The 16830-nt window shown below is 46.6% G+C and overlaps 1 protein-coding gene across 5 annotated transcripts in view; it reads right to left on the reverse strand.

The window, feature by feature from the left end:
- Positions 1–16830, reverse strand: part of VPS26C (VPS26 endosomal protein sorting factor C) — a 69585-nt gene that overhangs the window by 24470 nt on the left and 28285 nt on the right. For 4 of the 5 annotated variants that reach the window (XR_007477681.1, XM_033418289.2, XM_004264552.4 and 1 more), the window contains exons 2-7: positions 10933–11076; positions 9683–9832; positions 4567–4647; positions 2404–2478; positions 527–677; positions 92–244 (exon numbers count right to left, since the gene is read on the reverse strand). Coding sequence is in view for 4 of the 5 variants with exons in the window: in XM_004264552.4 (XP_004264600.1) it covers positions 92–244; positions 527–677; positions 2404–2478; positions 4567–4647; positions 9683–9832; positions 10933–11076 (754 nt within the window). In the remaining variant the exon portion in view is untranslated. The remainder of the gene's footprint in view (positions 1–91; positions 245–526; positions 678–2403; positions 2479–4566; positions 4648–9682; positions 9833–10932; positions 11077–16830) is intronic. The other variant, XM_033418291.2, reaches the window with a different exon arrangement.

Consider the following 16830-nt stretch of genomic DNA (forward strand, 5'->3'; position numbering starts at 1 on the left):
CTGGGCTGCATCTGACCCCAGCAGACCAGCAGGCCTGTCCCCTCCGGTGGCTGCACCCCTCCCGGGGGCACCCCAAGGGCAGCACACGTACCCACTTTGAAGTTGGTGGTCTCCAGTGTCGGGCAGGTGAAGAGCCGGGGAAAGACCATGTATATGGGGACAGAGAGGCCCCGACACACGTCCCCGTCGGCGATCTGAATGTTCTGAATCTCTGTGGCATCGCGGGCGTACCCTTCTGCACAGCCTGGAGCAGGGAGAAAGCATCACGCGGTCAGAACACAGCAAACGTCCAAACAGGCTGAGCCACAGGCCCTGCGTGGGTCTAGGAGAGCCTGCATCAGCCCACTCACCTGCTCTCCCCCCGTCTCTGCAGGATTCTGGAGTCCTCCCTCCCTCCACACCCCACGCTCCTCAAACATACGTTTCTTGGAATCGAGAGGCGAGCTCGTGGCTAAGGGCTGGCGGCAGCGGGGGCAGGGAGGATGGAGGGGAAGAACGGGAGACGGGGACGGAGTGGGGACCTTACCGCAGGTCTCCACGCGCACCAGCTGCAGCTCGATGCTTTTGATGGCGGCCTCCGAGCTCTCCACCACCAGCTCTCCCGTTAGTGGCTGTGTGATAACACAGTTGGTCGAGTTGAGATGTCCTCTGATGAGAAATTTGGGGAGCAGGGCTCTCTAAAACAAGACAAAAACAGACACATCAGGAGTGGGAGGCGCCAGGAGAAGGTACTCAAGTCACTTTGGTACAAATAAAAACTGAAAACAGGGTCAGATAATTTTTATAAGATCCACTGGGACCCTGGCTTACAAAATGGGAAGCAAGGTACAACAGTACTTACATTTTCTGTCAACTTAAGTAACAGACTGAATTATTCAACAGCTATCTACAGGCGTAAGGCACCTGATGTTGCTGGCACGGAATGCCCAGCTCTCTCACAGAAGCATCCTGGTTGCCTAGATCAGGTCTGGAGCACTCCTTCTCACCAAGGACACGACATAAAAATCTCTAAAGAAGTTGCTGACAGTGTTTAAGGACAACCAAAAGGAAAAAAAGAGGTTTTAAAAAGGTAATTTTTAAATGTTCCCAATTATACAATTTTGAAAAACCAAGACACTAACTTTATTTCAAGGAAATTTAAAGAGAACAACTTTCTTCAATGCTTGACTAAAAAGCCTATGGACCTTTTCTCTTCAGACAGAGGAAAATGGTCATGGGTGAGTGACGATGCCACAGGAAAAACAGAACTAAAGAGTTAGGGACATCTGTCCTAGCAGTCCTTCCTATGGCTGTGTCCCAGTTACTGCAGGTAATTCAGAGTTTAGAACCCCACTGTCCAACAGAAACATAATGGAAACCACAAATGTGAAGCAACTGTGTAATTTAAAATTTTCTAGTAGCCACATTAAAAAAGTAGAAGGAAACAGGTAAAATTAATCAATATATCCAAAATATCATCAATCCCACACATCATCAGTACTTTACAGTTATGAATGATGTTTCACATTCTCTTTATCATACCGAGTCTTTGAAACCCAGTCAGTATCTCACCCTGAATCTCATCTCGATCTGACCAGCCCCACCTCAAGGGTCAGTGGGTCAGGCGTGGGTGGTGCCCTGTACTGGAGGTCAAGAGCAAGGGCGCTCTGTACCTGGTAGCCCCCAAAGGCAAAGAACTCTAAAAAAAGTCTTGATTCAAGACAGAATTCTAAAAAAAAACTGAAAGAGGCTATTTGTTTAGAAAAAGGAAAAGCAGTAGCAGTTCCCATTAAAATTCTCTTAGGCAACTGCATGTTTCCAATCAAGGTTCAAATTCCTGAGAAGAAAATCTGACTGGCCTCCTGGGGTCACTGCTCCAGAAACCAGAGAAGGGAGAGATGTTCAATGGATTTCTGAAAGGCTCCCCATGACACACCCCCACCTCAGCTGTGCCTCTCGCAAGATGAAGCCAATAATCCTCCCAAACTGGCCTTTGACCCGACCCCAGTCAGGAGGGTCCAGGGAGCAGAATGCAGGGTTAGGGTAGGGAGGAAAAGCCACGTCCACAAAAGACAAGTGACCAAGGGCCCAGCTGAAAAACCAGGGTATGCGGCCCCCCTGACAGGCAGTGGCAGCCCCGGGGCTCAGGGGAGGGGTCTCTGGCCACAGTGCAATAAAACTGGGAGAAGACAGTAAAAAATTATAAACATATACCCTCTCTTTTAAAAACAATCCTTCTGCTAAGTAGTTACCGAATTTAAAAAGAAAGTAAAATTGAAAATACAGACTATTTCGGGTAGAGACAAAAATTTCCTCTTGCTGATGACTTGATACCCAAGTAAAGAACAGGTGGGCAACAGTCTGTCAGTGGGATCCGGTTACTAAGAAAGCCTCCCTGGCACTGGTGTGTAAGGAACACGTTACCTCTTTGACATTCTGTAAGGTTTCAGGCGTGACAGTGAAGGCCACGGGACTCGGAGTCAGTTTCCGCTTCTGAGGCTACAGAGGAGGAGAAACCAAACTCAGCAGAGAGTCCACAGGTCAGACTTGCCTTTCCCCATTTAAGGAAACACAAGGTAGCATCGTGAACCAGAAGACCTTGGCACTAAGAGGCAGGACGCTTGGATTCTAAACACAGTTCGGCCAAGAAACAAGGAAGGCTGTGTGCTGTCCAAGGTCCTCATCCCCGTGACTCAGTTTCCTCATCTGTAAGATGAGGGGACAGGCTTCTTAGTCTCTAAGGTCCCTTTCAGGTCCAGAATTTAAAAACAGAGCAGTATTGTTGGGAGACATTTATTCTGAACCTCTTTCTGAGAATAAAAGCCACTGAATCGGCACCATGACCCTGTGCAGAGCTGTTACCAGCCCTGGTCCCACTTCACAGATGACAGTGAGGCACAGAGGGCTCACATGGTGGCTCAAGCATGGGGCAGAGCTGAGGTCCAAACCCAGGCAGCCTGGCTCCAAGGCCGGGGCAGTTAGCCACTCAGCTGTACAACTGTCTACCAGGAAGAATCACACCTATAACGTAGTTATATGTTAACATAATTAATTATATGTTGCCGTAATTAGTTAGCAAGGATCATCTCCACATTACATACGTGCGGAACCCATCAGTACAGACAAGCTTCACGGGGCCTGCCCAGTGTCGTTTACTCATGGGCTGGGGCCCAAAGGCCACTGGCGCCCAGACGGCCGGGGAGCCGTGGAGGAGAAAGGGCACCGACCGATTTGCCAAGTTCACTCACTCACCAAAAGCTTATTCTAGGAAACATTCTTCCTGAATATATTCTTTTTACTAATAGGTTCATGAACGTGTTCTTTAGGGAATAATGTATTCCTCCTCACAGTATACAGAGGAGTATGTAACTTCATGTACTACAGGTCACAGCACGGTTTGGCTTCTGGTGAAATCAGTCCCGAAGACTCTTGAAGGCCGAGTGCGGGCGGACCCCCAGGAGCAGGGAGGAAGCCCGAGCTCTGCGGCCACCCGTGGGCCGGGGGCCAGGGTCTGCGGGCCCAGCTCTGGGCGGGGGGCTGGGTTCGGGCTCATTCTTCTTCACAAAGTTGGAGGCGCTTTTGATTTAGCGCCTAAAATGGCAGGTGACTTTTTTAGGGGATAATCTACATGCGAAAAAGTTTTTTTGCTTCACTTTGAAAACCCTTGATGGAAAAAGGGAAAATATCCATCTAAATCAAGTTAACTTCCAAAAAGGATATTTTCATCATATTTTACATAAAATATTGTATCACTGAAAGAAATACTTAACACTATGATTATTAAAAATTTATAAACAGGGAAACTACAAATATTGGAAATCCTAAAAAGTCACAAAATGATGCAAGGGCATCAGCGATTCTGCCAATCTTATGCACAAGAAATTGGTCTTACATTTTCACTTAATCATCACTAAAAGACACCCATGGACATTTCATAATGGTGTAAAAGGCCCTGCCCCAAAGGACCTGGAGAGGCTGAGACACAAAGGGATCCAGGGCCGTGGGCACGACTACTCACCACCATGTGTCACCTGCAGCCCTGGCACGTGAGAGGAATTTTTAAGGACACTCTGTCACTGCCAAGTACTAGCAGAAGGTGTCAGGAGAGGCTCCCCACCCCGGCCCGAGCAGCCCTGCATGTTCTTGCTGTACAGGCCGAGAATGCAAGGCCCTGGCCTTCTCTCCCTGGGCTGGGCCATTTCCCCCAGCTGTTCGCTGAAGCTGCCTTGAGGGACGAGGTGAGGTCTCCCTCCAGGACAAAGAGCAGGCTTGCTCACTGCCTGCTGTAACAAAGGCGGATTCCCCAGCTTGGGGCGCCGCAGCTGAGGCACAAACCCCTCAGGTGCAGTGCCCCTTTGGGCCCGTGGCGTCACCCCACAGGGCTCTGGCCCAGGGGAATGACACACATGCTGACACCAGCCATGCCGGGAGAAATCCAGTCCCCTGTCTCTAACCCAGGAGTCCCGAGTCTCTCCCCAGCATCCACGAAACACTATCAGGCTAACTTATTGCTTGTAAGTGGGGTCCTGTACCAGACCCCACAGAGGATTCCTATTACTGAGCCCAGAGCCCCCGAGTGCAGCTTACAGCAGAGTGGACGATGAATTCACAGGTCTTGGTCAAGTCCTTGGCCAGCAGGGACCGCCTCATGTCACAGCGCAGGGTATACTGGAGGGAAAGGCAGAGAAGAATACATCCTTTCAGATGGTTTGCTTTCATCCAGGAATTTCTTACAAAGAGGCAAGTCAGTCAACATATTTTAGGGAAACTTTGTCCAATTAATGTGTTATATGAAATTAATGTACATAATGGGGGGAGTTAATGCTCAGAAAAAAAACAGTGCTATTAAAAAAACACTTTAAGGTTATTCCTCAGACCATTCCCACGGCCATTCTGTAGCTGGACCCCCTGGAATACAGGTGCAGAGCCTCCCCTGTATCACAGGACAGACCAGAGAGGCAGAGCGGAAGGGCAGGCCTGGAGCAGCAGCTCGCTCACACCCGGTCCTCTGCCTTACCGGGCGAGCCCAGACAAGGAGCACAGCTTCCCTGAGCTTCAGCTTCCTGCTCGCTAACACCACCCTAGCGAGGACCCAGCTAGGTAACGTGTGGTAAGCCAAGGCCTGGCACACAGCAGCTCTGGGTAAAACGGCTGCTGTTTTGTGGTAAGGACGAGAAAACACAGCAGCAGGACTGCAAACCCCTGGACGGCATCTAGACTTCACAGGCCAACCTGGGAGATGTGGGTCAGCCCCCGACTCGCTCTCACTCGCTGCGTTCTCTGCATGGGCGGCACCGCGCTGGGTGCCGGCGCAAGGGCAGAGCTGCGCCCCACGTGGGGAAGGGAAGCGATGCTAGTGACAGTGCTGAGTCCTGGAGCCCAGGCCTCCAGGGCATCTCAAAATGAGCTCTTCATATCTTAACCGTAGGAGGAAAAAAGAGGGGAAAGTCTTTGCAAAATTGTCATTTTAGAAAATTCAAATGTATGCAAACGTAAAGAGAAGCGTATAAGGAAGCCCCAGATCCGTCAGCCAGCTTCCCCAACGGCCAGTCCTGTTCTTCTCCTCGGCCCTCCCCCATTGGCCAGCAAAGACGTATCCTGCGAGCAAAAGAACGTGGACAGGAAAGGGATGGAGCATCACGCTTGCTTTGAACTTGGCCGTATTCAACTCCTCTGCTGTCCCTGTGCTGTCCTTCTGAACTAGCCACTGCCGGTGCACCTGCTGCAATGGGCCCTGAGCCGAAAGCTTGGCTTCACCCGGGACTGTCCCTTCACATCCCGGTCCACGACAGACTGTGTGGTAACAAAACTCTACAGCACGATCACTGTCTTAACGTTAATCTTAAACAAAAAATCACAGAACGTATGTTGGATAAAGTGAGCTGTTGTTTTAATCATCCGAGAAAAACATTAAAATAATTTGTAGAACTGGAACTATATGCACAGTTGAGTCAAGAAGCTACAACTATTATGACCAATCTGTCCACGTTAAACAAGAAGCTGCTACGTATTTAAGGTACTCCTGGGAGATTAAAACATTAAAGAAAAAAAGAATCAACCTTTGTCTGCAAGGGCCTTCATATATATATACAGAGATATAGATATAGATATTCTCTATTGAGATTTCAATCTGGTCTCCCCAACCAGACAAGCTCAGCGAGGGCTGTACCATATATGTATATGCTATGTTTGTGTGTATAATATACAATATATACATGCACGTATGCACGTCCATTGTCTCTCTCCTGTACAGCCCACACGCTGCCTAGAAGAGGCAGCATTTTATTCGGGCTTTGCCTGGTCTCCTTGATGGTTTTCCCGATGGGAACGTCCCTTCCTCATTTTCAGTCTCAGGGCTTTGGGCGGGGCTGATTTCCCCCCATCGCACGGGGGTGTGGAAGTGACCAGAAAGGCAGGACTGTTGCTTGGCCACGGGAAACAGTCCCTTCTGCTGGGGCTGCCAGGCCAGGAGATTGTAAGCCTGTGGCCGCCGGCCAACAACCAGCTTCACCCCCGAGAACACCGAGCTGCGGGCTGACCGGTGCCCGCCCTGGCCTAGACGGTCCCCTGGAATTGAGAGTTCCATGATCCAATATCCCTTTTTTGGCTAAGCCAGTTTGAGCTGGATTTCTATAACTTGCAGATGAGAGAGTGTAATGGGCACCAACTTTTGGTCACTGAAGGTTTTTAAGTGTGAAAGCAATAATTACTAATATAAGGCAGCTGGTGGTAAGTGGGGGGAAGGGGAGAAAGATGGAGAAAAGAGGAAAAACACGAGATTATGTTTTAGGAATTGTGTTAAGTTCTTAAATTTTTTTTCTTTTTTTTTGGCCACACAGCACAGCTTGTGGGATCTTAGTTCCCGGACCAGGGATGGAACCCGTGCCCCCTGCAGTGGAAGCACGGAGTCTTAACCACTGGACCGCCCGGGAACTCTCAAGATTTGATTTTTTTCGACTGTCAGTAAACACAGGACAGGAACGAGGAAAGAAAACGCGTGTCAACAGATTTAAAGCAGACTCCTAGAAAGGAGTCTGTCAACAGGAGGACTACCATCTCTACCATTTGATTCTGAACACACAATTTCAGCAGACATGTTGGTACTGCTGTATTTTGTGTTTTATAGTATAAAACCTTGATAGTATGGCCACAAGAGTAAAACAACCATAATAAAACTTCCCTGTGATTTAAACAACTTTTAAAGGAAAAAGTGGCTGCACAGGGGACAACTAGAGAGACTGCCGGCTTCCTGTACGCTCTGTCTACTAACAAGGATGAGAAGTGGATGCAGGATGGCTGAGAAGAAGAATCAGAGCAAACAGGATCAAGCCCTCTAAGAAGTTACCACGAGTCCAGCCCCTGCAAGCTGACAATTTAATACCGGCTACATTTTAAATCCTTTATTCTGTCTTATGATTTTTCCTGTTTTTCCATTATGTTACTATAACACAGTTCAGAGGATAAATGCAAAATGTCTTTGCACCCGTATAATCTGAGAAAGATGTTATTAGGGCTCAACAACAACACTTTCTATCCCAATCCCAAGTCACACACCCAGGACTCTTCACGGGAAGCTTGATAAGCGATGGCACTGAGAAGGTGACGCCCCGTGTGGCGCCTCTCTGCAGGGCACCTGCTCCACTGTCCCACAAGGAGGGTAGAAAAAGCCCCATCTAGAGACTGAGTGAATGAGTGAACTGATGAATGAAAAAGAGATCAAGAAGCTATAATCCTAGTTTCTCTCAAGAAGTATATTTCTCAAAAGAAGCAATGACAAATTTGAATAAGAGCTGACAATTTGATGATATTGGGGAATTTTTATTCATTCTGATAGCTGTGAAAATAGTTAACTGGGATTATGTAGAAGAATGTCCCTATTTTTTGGTGATAGATATTGAAGTATTTTGAAACGAACTGTCAAGATTCTGTAACTAACTTTGAAATGATTCAGAAAAAAAAAATACAGATGAAACAAAGGTGGCAAAATTCTAATAAATGTTGAATCTAGTGGTAAGTGTAAGGTGACAAGCTCTTATAAATCTGAGGTTGAGAAGACATCTCTACGTTTTCAGAAATTTATGAGATATCTGGGGAGGTGCAGGATTCCAAGTTGTAGCCTTCTGAGGTAAACCCTCAAAGTGGTGAAATCTGATGACCAGAATAAAGGGGGTCGGGGTGATTATTTACCTTACTAAAGACTTAACCACATGTGAACTCTTCTTCTGCATTTTAGCTAGTTTCCAACTTACACACAGCTACACAGGAACCCAAGTTTTGTATGTATATCTGTCTGGTTTCTTGTCAATATTTGGAAAAGGGTGAGATTTCCAATTTTATTTTAAACAAATTAATCTTTTAACAAGAATGATCAACACAGGAAAAGAAAGTGACAAGTAAGAAGTATGACCACAGAGAATCTGACGTTATTCTATTCAGTTTCTAACGAATATATGCTTCTGCTGCTAAGTGAGCAGCATCAAAGAACGACTGTGCGGGTAAAGCAGGTTGATGCTGATTACGGCAAGAGAATACAAATAATTTTGAAAATGCAACGTTTGAGATATTTTCAGTCTCGCTAAAAAGTAAAAAGGCAATACTTTCTTTCATGGTGAAAGTATTCCCAGCCTAGAAAGCTGGTCAGAGGATGCGGGTCTCTACAGCAGTGATCTGTATGTCTATGCAAGGGGTCTCCTTTGAAGCTAGACACTTCACTGTCACTTCTTATGAGCTGCCCAAAGCCTTCAGTATATTTATTGCCTGAAACAGGTGCACCGATAACAAAGGACTAGAAAAGTTTTTCTTTACAGAAAGGTATTTATTGCGATAGAGTACATCATACTACACGAGTTTCTTCTTGACCGATCTCTTAGGCCATACATAAAACTCACATACAGACAAACCTTTGGTTTAACTCTCACAAGTGTTTGCAGGATTTTTATTTTAAAAGTGCTACATTTTAAGCAGGGGAATGGTCTCTACCAAGACCAAATTATCAGCTAAAAATTAATAAATCAAAAAATTTCCTAACTGCCAGCCCTCTTGCACATACGTAAGACAAAATACTTTTGTCTCATCCAGCAGGGGAACCGCTGCAAGGCTGATAACACAAAAGTACCTTTCTTTCCGCTGAATCAAGGAAAGGCTCTCTTTCTCTCGCTCTGAGTCATGACTCCAAACTGCCCCGAGACAACAATAGGGACTGTGAAAGAACCCTGAACCAGCGGAGGTAGACGGGAAGTCATAAATCCACTTCCCCCTCATTTACAAGGTTTGTTCAATAAAGAATACAAGCCTATGTCAGAGCGGGAGCCTTTGGGTATGAAACAAAGAGATATTTATACGTATAAAATAGAAAAGTTAGTGCGGGTGCCAGAGAGAAGTGAGGGCACGTCTACTACCAACAATAAAAGCACCCCTTACGGTGTCAGCGTGGCCTGAACAGAGCCCCAAAGAAACAACGGAATTTTGGAAAGAAGCTACAGCTTGGGTGCTCCTAGATCCCCATCAAAGATAATGGTCATACATGAAATATGTTCTGCAGGGCAAAATGAGAAATCAACACAGAATATACATGGGAGGGCTCAGCAATAAACAGAGTATTAAATTCTTGGGTCCACCTATGAACTTTCAGTGAAAGAAAGACCAAGCTGTTTTGCAGAAGAAAAGTTGTGAAGTCAGCTTCACGGGATAAGGAAACGCTCACCTGGATGTTGACAAACACGCCGTGGTAAGTCTCATACAGGACTCTGTTACCCTTCACGTGCAGAGGAAATTCGAAAGGAATTTCTGTTCTGCCACTGGGAAATTTACCTGGTTTCACCATTTCGATGGTGCTGTTGATAATCTGGATGGGCTGTAAAGAAACCCCAAGTCAGTCCATCAACAAGCACTTCTTGATGCACTTTCCTTCACGTTACTGCGTCTATTAAATAATCTCCTGAGACACCACACCCCAGCCCTCGGCCGCTACCATCCTGGTGCCCTGTCAGCGGTGAGTTGGCCCAAGGTCTCTGGTTCATTTGCAGGACTGGATGCTTAGGCGTTTGGTGCACAGTAGGAAGTGAACTGGTATACGTCCCTCCCTTATCCCGAAGTATCTCAGTTGACTGTCCTAACGACCCTTCCGGCGGGCACCTCCACCTTCAGAGTGAAGCAGACGTGCACGACACTTGGCAAGGTGCGGGGCCCTCGCGCAGCCCAGGGCACCCGTGCAGGCCTCCTCGGCTGGGCCCTTGGAGGGAAACAGTACTCACACTTGGAACCTGCCTAAAAGGCAGGTGTTACACCTTACTTAGTTAAGGTACTCTAAGCCATTGATTTACAATCACTTTGAGAAAATCCACAGCTTCTGAAGTGAGTCTCTAAGTGTTGATGGAAGAAAATAAGAAAACTGTGGAAAAACCTGGGAAGGTCCTGAATCTGAATACTCTTAATGAACCTTTCTTTCCTCTCAACTCTTTCCCCTTCAAAACTTAAAGAGTTAATAATATGTCCTTCAGGAAAAGGAAACTATAAGTATAGAAAAAAGACTTCACTTTCTAGAACACAGAACTTTAAGTGACAGAAAAGAATGGCTCTACCTGCATCTTACCTGAATGCCATATCCAACAGCAGCTGGATTAAAATAACAGTTAAAAGAACAGTTTTGTTTCAGGAAGGTAAGTGCCAGAAGGCCCAGGCACAACTTCTCAGAGAGCTCTCGTCTCCTTAATGGCTGAAATTAGTCCCCCCCCAATCCTATCTAATGGGAATAAAAACAAGCAGACTTTCAATAACAGAATATATTCAAAATCAAAACATCTGAATGTTTTTTCAGTTTGATTAGTAAATAGTAAAAGCATGACTACCACCATTCCTTGCAAAATAGCGACAAATAACAAGCCAGACAGCAAGTAAAAACCACCACAGACGTTTGAAAAACGAACTAAAAACGTGCAACGCTAGCATTCTTACCTTAACAGAATTATAGAATGCTTCGAACACACCCACACTCTTGGCACTGAGTTGGAGGTTCACGGTTCCTTCCACTGTCAAGGAGACTCCCTGGTGCTGGACCGAATCCTTCCCAGATACGACCACCACCCCGGAGAGCATTTCCTGGGGGAGAGGAGACAGCCACCCAACACGTTAGCATGGCTCTTTCATCCACCTGGTCTACTAGCAAAGTCAGCCTCCGTAACCATCAATTTGTTCAAAGATGCAGACACTCATTGAGTGCTTATCACAGACCAGATGCCTGGATACCAGGATGAGGACGGGCCGGCCCTGGGGGGGCCCGGGGGAACGGGGGGGCGGGGGGGGGCGAGGAATCTCATCCCATCACCGCCTTCCGGACACACCTTCGTTCCTGCTGGAGAATCCAAACAAATGTCTGATTTCAAAAGGGCAAAGAGAAGGGCCTGGGGGAAAGGCAGATTCACAGACCGTTACACAGGAGCGTGTATGGCGATCTCCTCAGAAGGAATATGACACAATAAGAGCCTTTTCTTTAGGTTCTTTCTCAATTATGCTGACTAAGATGATTACACACTGTCAAACGCATGAGTGATTGAGCACGGCTGCTGGCCGGGTGTCCTCTGCCCAGAGAGCCTCGTGGGGGGCCTGGAGGTCGTGGATATACCACCCGACGGCCACACGGCCCTTCACTAAGCCCCCAGCCCCTCTGTGCCTGCTTCCTGCTGGTGGACAGTCGAGCCCAGATTTCCCTGGTTCATGAATCATTTAAGAAAGACTTCACAACAGAGCATCCATTCACATCCATTCACTTCTCTGGAGATAATCACTGAGTCACAGAATATGGACATTAACTACATTCCTTCCTGTCACCGTGGGCTTGACGGTCTCAAGTTGCGACTGGGGTTTGCGTGGAACAGGAAGTTGAGAAGATTAACTAGCACCAACCAAAGGAAATCCACAATAATCACAAAACAACGTGTTTCTGAAATGACCTCAAGAAACGGTTTGTGACTGTTCTCAAATGGTAATGTGATGGCAGAACTGTTGACAAAAAGACGAAAAAAAGAAAAACAACAAAAATTAAAAATGGCCCCACAAAGCAATTATACCCCAAAAAAGATGTTAAAAAAAAAAATGGCCCCACAGATCAAAGCATTAAAAAAATCTGTCCTCCTGGTGTTTAAATCTGTTTACCTTTTATTTTCTCTAGTCATCTGGTGAAAAAACTTTCACCAAGTTCTTATATTATGTGAAATTTTGGGAGCGGGGACTATTCTATGTCCCTTAAATATGCTAAGTATTTTGGCTTTGTTTCCCATTCCCCATCGCAAAGCGCTGAAGTCTAAATTAAACAAACACTCTCAGCTCCCTTTTAAGCAGAATTCAAGGGGTAGAACTCATTTTGTTCTTAACATAAGAAGCTCGTAAGAGAATTTAAATGAAACCCCTTCTGAAATACTAATTTTACTTTTAAATTTAATTAAAATTAATTCTATTAATTTTTGTACGACCTAAATGAAATTTTAAAATCTGATTTTTAAGAATTTAAATCCACTATTATATTTTAAGAAATATGCTTTACTAGTATGTCCCAGAATTAAAATCAGAGAAAACAATTCATGAACTTTATCAATTAAACCACACAACAGTACTTGGTTCTGCTTCTATTTAATTGTAATGTATTCAGTTAATCTCATGGGAACAGGATCTGGGTTGACCACTGAATACCATATTATAATCACGACATCAATAGAACTGTTTCCTTCCTTTAATCCCTATGGCATAAGAAGGAAAAAGCAGTGAAGTACCCTGGAAATTAGCAGAGTAAATATTTTATGATTCTTTTGTCATTCCTTGATTTCAATTGAGAAATATAGTAGAGAGAATAAAAAATTAATATAATATTTGCAGATAAATTAGGCATTCTAACAATACACAGGTCCATTCAATTCCTACCAACATAAGAAAGATAAAGAATTAGTCCAAGTACAGCCCACGGAGCCAAGAATTTTAAAACATATTTCAACAAAGAGTTAAGACCCACGGTAAGAAGACGACTGACACTTCTTTTTGTTTTTTTAAACTGAGGTATAATCGACATACAACACTGTATTTGTTTTAGGTGTACCAGACAATTCTTGGTTATTCCTGGTGAGAGAGGAGAGAATAACTTGTATAACTGAAATTAACGAGAACCCAAGACCTCACCAAGAACTTCCCGCTCAGACTTCCACCTAGAAGGGTCAACAGGGAGAAAAGATCAGGGCCGTGGACAGCGAGGCTACCTCGCTGGTACCGTGACGTGATAAGTGGGGTCCCTCGCTGAGGGCCATGATTTCAAAGAGGAGCCCCTCCTGGACGTAAGGATGACAATGAACCCCGGAAACAATGTACAGCGTGTGCTGATTTTCGGGGGGAGAAGAGCCATGGCTTTTGTCACATCAGCAAGGAGGCCCTTGCCCTGAGACAGGTTAAGAGACAGAGAGAGACGCGGGCCCCGCACTCGTGTGCGTGTAGCCGACACGAGGAGACAGATCCCAGCGCTCTGGCCCGCCCGTGTGGCCCTCAGAGGGGACCCGCAGCCGCCACACTCCCACCAGCATCGGCAGAAGCCGGGCCCTGGGGGGGTGCGTCCCGCGCGCGCCCGCGGCCAGCCCGCAGCAGGGGGGCTCCAGGCTCTGCCCGGAGGAGCCGAGTCCAGAGGAAGGCCTGGAACCCCGGCACCAGAGCCAAACCAGAAGCGGGGGCGCCCAAAGTCTCCGGGTCTCCCCGGCTGACCGGCCGCCGGCTTTCTCCGCAGAAGCCACCGCCGAGGCTTCCCGAGGGGGCTGAGAAGCTGCGGCTTGTAACTCTGTATTCTCTAAACGGAAGAGGCCGCTAGCGAACTCCACAACTCTTTTCTTCTTTGTTCTCCGGAATCTAATGCCAAACCCATAATTAGGGCTCTGGGCTGCAGGAGGGCAGCGTCGAGTCAGCAACGCCCCCGCCCGGCCTCCTGGAAATCACCCAGAAGAACAAGACACAAAACCACAAACGCCCTTCTCGGTGAAGCAAGGAGACGGCTAAGTGCCGTGAAATAGGTGAAGACGAGCAGGGGCCGCGCAGTCAAAAGGCGAAGTGAGGCCCGCGGCTGCAGGAAGCCGCTTCTGGAAGGTGAGGGGCACCTCCCGACGCCCCACGCGGGAAGCAGGAGCTGTGACCCGCCCCCCAGCTGCTTCTCACATACGGGGGCCGGGGGTAAAGGTTAGAGAGACTCACGTCAAACCTCAGCCCGCGCGGTCCAGGAATAAATCATCTCCTGCAAGAAGGAGACACTGACAGAACCAGCAGAGGTGCCTGGACACACAAAGCACAGACCACGTGGCTCTTCTACGTATAGGAACTCCACAGGGTAGAAAGGCCAGTCATTTCCACGGCCCTACAGATGGGGGGCTCCAGCCCCACCTGTGTGACCTCATCTCTAACCGTCCCCCTCAGCCACTCCTCTCCACCGTCCTGGCCCCCGCATCCAGCCTCAGGACGTGTGCACACACTCCTGCCCCCACCTGGATGCTCTTCTTCCAGAACCCACGTGGCTCGTGACGAAGACTCTCTCCTTGACCAAACTCTACTCAGCCTTTTTTTTTTTTTTTTTTTTTTGCGGTACGCGGGCCTCTCACTGTTGTGGCCTCTCCCGTTGTGGAGCACAGGCTCCGGACGCGCAGGCTCAGCGGCCATGGCTCACGGGCCCAGCCGCTCCGCGGCATGTGGGATCTTCCCGGACCGGGGCACGAACCCGTGTCCCTTGCATCGGCAGGCGGACTCCCAACCACTGCGCCACCAGGGAAGCCCTACTCAGCCTCTCTTGAGCTCTTTTTCAACTAGGCCTCGGCTTTTGATTTCCGTGTTCCTCTCTGCATCGTCTGATTGTAGCAAGAATTCTGCTAAGTCAGTTGAACCATCCTCCATATCCATCACCCTCAACACCTGACCAGGTTCCTCATTCTCCACCTCTCCTGGCCCCGGGGGGTGTCTGATGAACCTGGCCTGCCTTCAGCAAGAATCCTGTGAGCTGGTTTATTCCTTTACCCTCCTGATGTTTCTTCTCAGTAATTTTCCATCCAGTGACCCCCCCCCCCCACTCTGCTCCCTGGCGATAATTACCACTTGCCCACACTGCACTCAGAGTGGAGCCTCTTTTCGCCACTGCAAGACCCCACTGCAGTGGTCCCTACATCTATTCCAACAGTTCCCCCCTGAATAAAGTCTGCTTTACCATCTTCAACAAGGGCCATGGATAATTTTTTCTCTCACACTCGCTCCCTCTTCTCCATCAAGTTGGTGCTCAAATGACAGCAACCTCATGAGGACTCCCCTGACCACTCCTATTAAAACTGCACTACCCCCTTTTCAACACTCACTTATCCCCCTCCCTAACTTCGCTCTGCAGCACTTGTCGCCTTCTAAAATACTCCGTAAGTGCTTATCTATTTTACTTATCATCTGTACTCCTGGAATGTAAACTCCACAAGGGTAGAGTGACAGCAAGAGCAGGCACTCGATGTTTACTGAACAAATAAATGACTACCCACCAGAAAAACACAGCACCATCAAGCAGATGGAAACTGTGAACAAGCATTTCACCGTGAATTTTTCAACGTCATGATGCAATTGCTTCTATGAGGGATGAACGCAAGACAGAGCTATGAGAGTTCAGGGATAAGATGGTGAGGCAAAAGAAAGAGATAAAAAATATAAGAGAAGCTCAGAAAAGAAGTGGAAGGAAAAAATAAAACAAAACCATCACAGAAAAGGAGGTGAAACTGAAAGGGGCTCAAAATACATACAGGACAGAAATGAGAAAATTCAAACAAATCGTGTGAAAATTTAAGAAAGAATTAAAAAGAATCACCAGAGAAAAAGATAAATACAAGAGACCATGAGGAACATCCAACATATGCATAATGAAGTTCCCAAATAAGAAAACTGAAATAATGGAACACAACATGTTTACTGATGTAATTTTTAAACACTGAAAAAGCAAATGGATTAGGAACGGTTAAGAAAAAGACAGGCTCTAGTAAAACTATTCTACTTAAAAAAAAGAAAGAATCCTTTAGGAGTCAGGCAAAAGAAAAGTCACTTACAAGAGGGGGAAAAGCAGACTTCTTCACAGCAAAATACAATCCAAAATGAAAGTACAGCAATACTCATTACAATGCTCAAGGAAACAAGTGTGATGATACTAGGGTTTTAGACTTACCTAAACAATTGCTCACATATAAAAGAAGTTTTACGTGTGCAGAAACAAACAAACAAAACCCCAAGGAGCACTGCATAAAAAGCCTTCTTGAGGAACTGATTAGATAGTGAACTATAACTCTTCAAGAGAAACCCTCCATCAAAACCAATTGTGAGGACTGGATCCATTCAACTGAAAGAATAAGACTAAGAGGTATGTCATGATTATGGTGAGAGAGCAGAGTGCAAAATACAGGTCCTGACAGTGCAGAAACTACTTAAATAACACCAGTTGGGCAACTAAGGGGCTAGAAGGTGGGAGGCAGTACAATGTACGTGGCTTCCTTGTCCTTGACAGCTGGGGTTTAAAAATGTATCACTGAAACCATGCTCTCCAATACGGTAGCCACTAGCCATATGTGGCTATTTAAACTTAAATTTATATTAATTAATATTAAGGAAAATTTAAAGTTCAGGTCCTCAGTTGCCCTAGCTACATTTCAACTGCTTGCAAGCCACATTATGGCTAGTGGCTATCACAACGGACAGGGCAGATAAATAGCACATTCACATCATCACAGAGAGTTCTACTGCACAGTGCTGATTTAAAGTTAATAAATCAAATAATGTTGTACAAATAAAGTTAACAAGTTAAACACCAATAAAGGTAATATT

This window comes from Orcinus orca, chromosome 5, assembly GCF_937001465.1.
Source record: "Orcinus orca chromosome 5, mOrcOrc1.1, whole genome shotgun sequence".
NCBI lineage: Eukaryota > Metazoa > Chordata > Mammalia > Artiodactyla > Delphinidae > Orcinus > Orcinus orca.